At 40.3% G+C, this 8,590-nt stretch overlaps 1 protein-coding gene across 4 annotated transcripts; it reads left to right on the top strand.

The window, feature by feature from the left end:
• The first annotated feature begins 607 nt into the window (after nt 1-607).
• Nucleotides 608-7,248, top strand: LOC141443274 (uncharacterized). 4 transcript variants are annotated; one of them, XR_012453007.1, is made up of 3 exons: nt 608-2,414; nt 3,140-3,319; nt 5,737-7,248. XR_012453007.1 is itself a non-coding variant. In XM_074108509.1 (3 exons), the coding sequence occupies exons 1-3, from the start codon at nt 1,415-1,417 to the stop codon at nt 3,232-3,234; spliced, it is 708 nt and encodes a 235-aa protein (XP_073964610.1). In that variant the 5' UTR covers nt 608-1,414; the 3' UTR covers nt 3,235-7,248. The 4 variants fall into 4 exon arrangements, 3 of the variants coding, with proteins under 3 accessions (XP_073964610.1, XP_073964597.1, XP_073964587.1); XM_074108509.1 differs by having other exon boundaries at nt 608-1,802; nt 2,190-2,414; nt 3,140-7,248; XM_074108496.1 differs by having other exon boundaries at nt 3,140-7,248.
• Nucleotides 7,249-8,590: the final 1,342 nt, after the last annotated feature.

The following is an 8,590-nucleotide window of genomic DNA, read 5'->3' as shown; positions in this document are numbered from 1 at the left end:
TAAAATTTTACTCGCAATGTGACGAAAAAACATTGTTGTCGCAACGGGCGGTACTAGAATTACGAGCACGACTCTTTTAAAGCCCTCATGTCCTACGACTTCGGGCTTCTAATAGACTCTCGTTCGTATTCCTTATTTACTGCCCTTAAGACACAATGTACTATAAAACGTGCTTTGAAACCTGAATGCACTCACCTATGAAAAAGATCTACCGAAATGAATCAATGCTTGTCGGAACCGTTCCTCATAGGTACCTATTTACAAATCATAAGATGAACCGTCAATTTTTTTGGAATTTTATATGTGGCCTCTCGAAAATTATTTATTGACCCTAAAAGAATTTTTTTGAAATCCAAATTTCAAAATTACTTCCTGTAATAATAATATAATACAAAAAGAACAACACTTAAATTGAAGGGGCTTTAAAATAATTACCATTTGAAAGCTGCCCCTTTTTAATTAAAAACCAAGAGATTTTTTTTTTAATTATGAGTTCGTAAAAACCCTGTACCGGAAGGGGTGATTTTGCGTTTTAATTAGCTGTGATATTATTAATTTTCAGACATAATAGCACTTTTGAGGTATTTCTGTTGGCAACACCGCCAACATAGAGTATTTTTTACCTTTTTTATAATTTTTTTATTGTCTATGGGCTATGTGGCCGCCCCACTTTCTTCCCTTCTCTACCAGCCATTCCGAGCGTGTGTAACTGTGTAATTAATAATTAAGTGTGTGTCTTTGCAATAAACTTGCTTTTATCTGAAGAACCGGTGTTTTAAAGTGTTTACAGTCCGCTAATTATAAATAATACCCTACAAGCAACACAAACTTGTACATGGTCAATCGAACCGAGAATTATAACTTTGGAAGCCGCAAGTTCGTCGGGTCGTGCAGCAGTCAACAACGCGCATCGAGCCGACGCAAAATCAACGAAGGCACACACAAGTACACGAGACAGACCAACAGTTTTAGAAGAAGAGAAGCTCATTATTACAGCAACATACATCATCTATCTGTAGCTAGAAATTTGAAGAACAAAGGAAGAAAAGTACGATTACAGCAACATTACACCTGTACCGTACGTACCTACACATACATACAATTACATACAAACAACAAATTCGAAGAAATCGCCGAGCCGCATCACGTGACCAACACCTGTACCGGACGAACTTGGACGAACTTTCCCGCTTCCCGCCGTCACCGAGCGACACGAAGCAATCGTCGGTCGGCCAATATTGAGCGCATGCGAGTCGGGGAAGAGAGGACGCCATTTTGTTTTCATTCAATCGTGTCATCGTGCGTGCGCCACGTCGCTTGCGCAGTGTTAAAACTTAAAACCTTTTAAATTTAAATAAGCAATTAATTAAGTTCCTTGTAGTTTCGTGTGCTTAAAAGTGAACGTGAGTGTGCGATGGGGCTGGAGCAAGGCACGGCCCACAAGGGCTTGAAGGATCTCGTGGCAGCGCGTGGCTACATCAAAGGCGCTATCACTCGTCTTCATACTAAAGTCTTAGACCATGAGATGATTAAGTCTGCGCCCGTCGCAACATTGCATATGCTAAAATTACGTGCAACGACGGCGTTTGACGAATACGAACAAATTAACAAATCCATCTTGTGTTTGGATCCTGACGACCAGGAAAAGCTGGAAGAATACGAAGATAAATATTTTGAAGCGCTGTCCACGCTGAACAGCGAAATTAGTATTCGCGAAACTACCGAAAATCTGACAGCCGCTCCGCCTCACCCCACACACGCGCCCACTCGTTTACCACCTATAGACGTTCCCGTGTTTTGTGGTAAGTCAACAGAATATATTCCCTTCATAAACCTGTTCAACTCCTTGATACATAACAATAAGTCTCTAGACTCAGTTCAAAAGCTTTACTATCTCCGCACATATTTGAAGAGTGAACCGTTAGATCTTATTAAAAACTTGCCATTAGAAGCAAACAATTACGAAAAAGCTCATAAATTACTAGAAGACCGCTATAACAACAAATATAAAATTGTCAATGATCATATTCATAATATTTTAGACATGAAACCAATTAGTCGGGCCACCTCTAGTACATTGAGAGAATTTATTTCAACTACTAGACAACAATTAGCTGCTTTGGCTAATCTAGATACAAAAGTAATTCACTGGGATGCTATAATACTTTGCATTCTGTCCCGCAAACTAGACACATTCACTGCTAGAGCGTACCAGCTCGAGCGTGACTGCAGCAAGGACCCATCCATGCAGGAATTTCTGGGTTACTTGGAGAAGAGGGCGCTGGCGCTGGAGAATGCAGACCAAGACCGCTACCAGCCGCACCAGGGTGTGCCTGTTCAGCATCGCCAGTCCGCTCCAGGGAAGATGGTGGGTCATGTAACAGGAGAGCGACCACAATCACAATGCGAATACTGTAAGTGTGATCACAGACTATTTTCATGCAAATCATTTCAATTATTAGCTGTCAAAGAGCGGCTGAAATTTGTAACTACAAAAAAATTGTGCACTACTTGTCTGGGCACACATACTGGGAAATGTAGGTACCATTTTCGATGCGCAGAGTGCAAGCAAGCACACAACACTTTGCTGCATTGCAACAAGACGCCTCCAGCTGCAACACATCCAGCTGTTGTTATCCCAGCCGAACCAAAACCGGCCACTGTAGCTACAACCACTTCTACATTGGCTGCTGCATCCCCTGCTGCGCTTGCAGCAGGCAACAATAATATTAATAATGATGTCCTTCTTCCAACAGCAAAAGTAAAGGTCATAGGCCGCGACGGAAGTGAGCTACACCTAAAGGCGCTGTTGGACAGCGGATCTCAGCTGTCATTCATATCGGCCAAGGCTGTACAGCTGCTAGGGTTGACACCCACTCAAACCGATACTAATGTAATAGGTATCACAAATTCTAAGAGTAATGTCAAATACTGTCTACCATTAGAAATACATTCTCTAGTGAAATCATTCAAAACCACGACTACATGTCACGTGGTCGATCAAATTACTTGCAATTTGCCGCAAAACAGATTTAAAGTCTCTGACATAATACTGCCTCCCAACATAACATTAGCAGACGACGAATTTAATATCCCCAGTGAAATTCAGATATTAATGGGAGCTGACGTGGTTTTTCAGACGCTGCTACCGTCGGAGCCGCTGCTACAGTCTCCCAGCGAGGCGCAGCCGACCGCGACGGCGGGGCCTTCTGCATGCAGCCAGCGGCAGCTTAGCGCCGCACCTCAGCCCAGCGTGATCAACACACAATTTGGATACGTCGTCGGGGGCAGCATGCCGCAGCATATCTCGCAGTCTAAAGTATGTAATAAGGTATCATTAAAGTGTACTTCTTGTGACTCCGAACTCTCAGAATCCTTAACTCGCTTCTGGAATACTGAAAGTGTCCCTCAAACTTTTAATGAAAAATCCACAGAGGAAGAGCTGTGCGAATACATTTTTAAAAACACTGTTCAGTTAAAGGATCGCCACTTTGAAGTCGCACTACCGCTTAAATTACCACTGAATGAGATCAATGACACATTAGGTGACTCATTCCATTTTGCATTGAAAAGATTCCTGAATCTAGAGAAAAAATTGCATCAAAATCCAGTTCTTTTTACAGAATATCAAAAATTCATTCAGGAATACTTAACTTTGAAACATGGTCATTATGTCGATATCGAATTATATGATTTAAATAAAGATGCAGTATATTTCCTACCCCATCATGCAGTAATTAAAGCAGACAGCAAAACAACAAAACTGCGAGCTGTATTTGATGGTTCTATGAAAACAAACAAAAGGGTTTCACTAAATGATCTCTTGTTAAATGGCCCTGTAGTACAGAGAGATTTGTTTGACATTATTATGTTATTCCGTTTAGGTGATTTTACATTCACCTCAGACATAAAACGTATGTTCAGAAATGTGCGTTTGCGTGAAGAACATACTTCACTACAAAACATTCTATGGAGAGACAGCCCTAGTGAAAATGTGAAATGCATTAGACTAGACACGGTTACTTATGGCCTGAAAAGTTCGAGTTATTTAGCCACTCGCTGCTTAGAGGAACTCGCAAGCAAGCATGAACGCAACCTGCCCTTAGCATCGTTCATAATTAGGAACTGTACTTATGTTGATGACATTTTATTTTCTGACAATAAATTAGATAATGTCCTTGAGGCCAAGTCTCAACTGCGTGAGCTCTTAAGCTTAGGTGGTTTTCATACTCATAAGTGGTCATCCAATAGTAGTGACGTTTTGGTGGACACTCCTTTAACTGAACAGCATTTCGATGAAATAGAATTAAAAGAGGAAAATTGCAGTTTGAAGGCACTAGGTCTCCATATTGTCATGAAAGAGGATCAATTCAGAATGTCTTGCCCAGATTCTTATGATCCAAGTAGAGTCACAAAAAGAGACATTTTAAGTTATATAAGTAAATTTTATGACCCTATGGGTTTTGTTAGCCCCATCATTGTGCACGCTAAGGCCATTATGCAGAAAATATGGTCTGCCGGCATAGATTGGAATGCTGTACCCCCTGACGACATTAAAAAGGAATGGTTGGAGTTTGCGTCCAGTCTAGCGGTAATGCCACCAATTTATATAAAAAGAAATATCCATGTATCTGATTCAGACATAGTCGAGCTCATTGGATTTGCAGACGCCTCGAGCTCCACTGCATACGGATGCTGCGCGTATCTAAGAGTCACAGATTGTACAGGTACCACCACTATGCACTTGCTCTGCTCTAAATCGAGGATAAATCCTCTTCAGGACAAAGGCTTGACTGTGCCGCGCTTGGAACTAAACGCGACACTACTTCTGTCTAAGCTAATTGCACGGGTTTCCAACACGCTTAAACTAAAACTTACCATTCGACGGGTCTATCTCTTCACTGATTCGCAAATCGTGCTTGCTTGGATGCGCACCGAATTAACAAGGCTACAGGCTTACGTCGCAAACAGGGTAAAGGTAATTAAAGAGCTTACTGCCGATTGCCATTGGCTTTATGTCAATACCAAGGACAACCCAGCTGATTATATCAGCAGAGGAGTAAGTCCGGCGGTACTTGGTTCGTGCGAGCTATGGTTTAAGGGCCCTGTGTTTTTGCATGATAGTAAGTATAATTTTGACTACAATCTAGAGCTCCCGCGCGACTTACCTGAGGTGAAACCTGTATCAGCATTCTCCAGCAACCACACGTCTTCAGCGACGAGCGCTCAGACTACAGTTTTCGAGAAATTAAGGAAGTATTCTAGTATCCAAAAAATGATTAGGGTACTTGCATATGTTTTAAGATTTACCAATAATATAAAATCTACAAATCAAAAAATTGAAAATCCTTATTTGTCTAGCAGCGAATTGAACAATGCTTTAATGCTAATCATTAAGAACGAGCAAAGCAATTTCTTTAAAGAAGAAATAAATTCTCTACGTAGAGGTGGACCGGTCAAGGGTAGCTTGCTTCAACTCCATCCATTTCTTGATGGTACTGGTATGTTACGAGTCGGTGGAAGACTGCATCATTCGAATATTCCGTATTCGCAAAAACATCCAGTCATTCTTCCCAAGGGCTCCATAATAACTAAACTTATCATTACAAGCGAACACTTAAAGCTTTTACACAGAGGCCCTAGCCTTGTACTAGCCAATTTAAGCCAGAAATACTGGATTGTAAATGGACTGAATGAAGTAAAAAAGGTTACTCAAAGTTGCATATTGTGTTTCAGACAGAAAGCAGAGGCATCAAAACAGCTTATGGGTTCCTTGCCGGCGGAAAGGGTGACTGCAACAACGCGTGCATTCGTCAGGGTCGGTGTCGACTTCTGTGGCCCCATAAATGTAAAGCTTTCGCGCGTGAGGCGATCTGTCGTCGGAAAAGGTTACATTTGCGTTTTTATCTGTCTAGCCACTAAGGCAATCCATCTGGAATTAGCATCCGATCTCACGACCGACACTTATCTCGCTTGCCTTAAGAGATTAATATCAAGAAGAGGGCTGCCAAGCGACATTTATTCTGACAATGCCAGCACCTTTAAGTCGGCACGGAATCAGCTGTTTGAATTGTATAAACTGCACTCTTCCCAGTCCCACCTAAGTTTAGTGAATAATTTTACTGCTCACAAAGGCATAAATTTTCATTTTATACCATGTTATTCACCAAACCAGGGGGGGGTGTGGGAGGCAGCCGTGAAAAATACTAAGTACCATTTAAAAAGAGTCTTGCAAAATAGCACGTTAACTTACGAGCAAATCAATACTGTACTGGTAGAAATAGAAGCTGTACTAAATTCTAGACCTCTCATCCCTATGTCGACAACAGACATCAATGATTTTAGTTACTTGACCCCTGGTCACTTTTTAGTTGGAAATGCATTAACTATGTATCCAGAAAACGATGTAACTATTCAACCTCAAAACAGATTAAAATTTTGGCAACAATGTGTTCATTTAAAACAATCGTTCTGGAAAATCTGGTACAAACAATATTTAAATGTGCTTCAAAACAGGCCCAAATGGCGCACTGTTAATAATAATATTGTAGTAGGTAGTCTTGTAATTTTAAGAGAAGACAACACTCCTCCTATGTCTTGGCCAATGGCCAGAGTGATGAAAGTATACCCAGGTCATGATGGGCTAGTTAGAGCAGTTCAAGTCAAAACTCCTAACGGTAATATGCACACCCGTGCTATAAGTAAAATAAGCCTCTTGCCTCTAAATGATAATGACTCTTAGCTCTAAATAGCTCAAATTAATCTAAATAATACTTCAATGTATGTAATTTTATTGTTTAAGTCTTGTTTATTTTGTGTAATGTTGTTCACCCACTATAATGGTGATTTTTAACTACCTTTTGACGTTTGTTATTAATCAATCTGTCACTCTTGTAGTAGTTTAAATACCTCTGGTATTAGGTCATCGACCTTGACTGTGTTAGGTCATTAACCTTTACACAGGATAGTAACTTGCTTACTAAAAACTTAATTATTTCTAATTGTATTGTAGAAATATGGGCCGCGCCCCGAATATGTTGGCAACACTGCTAACATAGAGTATTTTTTACCTTTTTATAATTTTTTTATTGTCTATGGGCTATGTGGCCGCCCCACTTTCTTCCCTTCTCTACCAGCCATTCCGAGCGTGTGTAACTGTGTAATTAATAATTAAGTGTGTGTCTTTGCAATAAACTTGCTTTTATCTGAAGAACCGGTGTTTTAAAGTGTTTACAGTCCGCTAATTATAAATAATACCGTACAAGCAACACAAACTTGTACAGTAAAGGAGCAAATCTGGAGCCCGTGTAGCCCCGGTTTTGAAGAATATGAAGGATCCATTTCTTCCTGTTGTGCCGTAAAAGGCAACTAAGGTCTATGGGCCAATGTGAGATTGTCAGCAGCGCTCCATAGCTCGATGAGCATTCTGAGCCTATTATAAGACTACAGTGAAAAGAACACGTGTCAGATCCATATGTTCATCACTGGCAACACACATTGGTTACAGACCTTCGCGAGGGATTTTGGACGAAAAGACATAGCGGAGTTTCCCGAACGCTGCCGTTGGATTCGGCAATTGAACGATTCGTTATATACAATATGAACTTTATTACTTCTTCGGAGCTCATACACAAAGTTCTCGTATCCCGCAGGCGAGGCGACGTGTTTTGACAGCGAGTCTGACGCAGCGTGTGACGCGCGCTGACGTTCACAGACAGACAATAGCTGACTCGGACTGGGATATGACGAAGTTTGATCAAGCGCTCCGGATGGATGGCGTCTGAAATATTATCGTGTTTATCAAGATGCGTGGAGGTTGGCGAACCGTCGAGAATATACAGTGTTAATTAAACAGCTGAAAATCTGAAAGTACTTTTCTCAGAATCTAGAGTAGAATCGACCATAGGTACTATGCTTTGAATGGTTTGTTATTTTTTAATTCCTTTTTAACGCTCCCAGTTTATCTCAAAGTTACGAATGCAGAATACGCCAATTAAAATAACGAGGTTGCATACTATTTTAATAATTGGTTACTGACCGTTTTTCAGTCAGTTTAAGTTTCTTAAAAATTACGAAGCACAACTGAAAACTAGTTACAAATTTGTGACTATGAGTGTAGTGTAAGTTTAATAATAGTGTAGATAAACACATAAACACTATCATTATTTAATAACTAAGTATCTTTATTTAATAAAGATAGTGTAGGTAATAATGCTGCAAGTATCCAATATTAAATTTAGATTAACTAATTCGTCACTTGTAAAGTTTGCGAATCTGTGATGTTTATCGTTTTTTTTACAATTATATATTTTTTACATGTTTACAGTTTTGATAACGAATTTTTCTCTCGTTATAAACAAAAAAGTCAGCCAAACTTGTTGAGTCATTCGCTGCAGGGTTGGGTTTTATAGACGGCAAGAAATATTTTAAATTACCTGAGTTCTGGCCGACTGTTAATTCAGAAAGCCCACATAGCTGTCACAACTACTTGAAAATTAAAAATATGTGCGCCAAACTCCGCATCACTGTGTACCGGTGTACCCCCCATTTGTCATTCCCGTCACATTTTCTTCGACGGAGCAAAATCACA

The sequence above is a fragment of the Choristoneura fumiferana genome, chromosome 2 (genome assembly GCF_025370935.1).
Source record: "Choristoneura fumiferana chromosome 2, NRCan_CFum_1, whole genome shotgun sequence".
Lineage (NCBI taxonomy): Eukaryota > Metazoa > Arthropoda > Insecta > Lepidoptera > Tortricidae > Choristoneura > Choristoneura fumiferana.
This window is presented reverse-complemented; position numbering and strand designations above follow the sequence as displayed.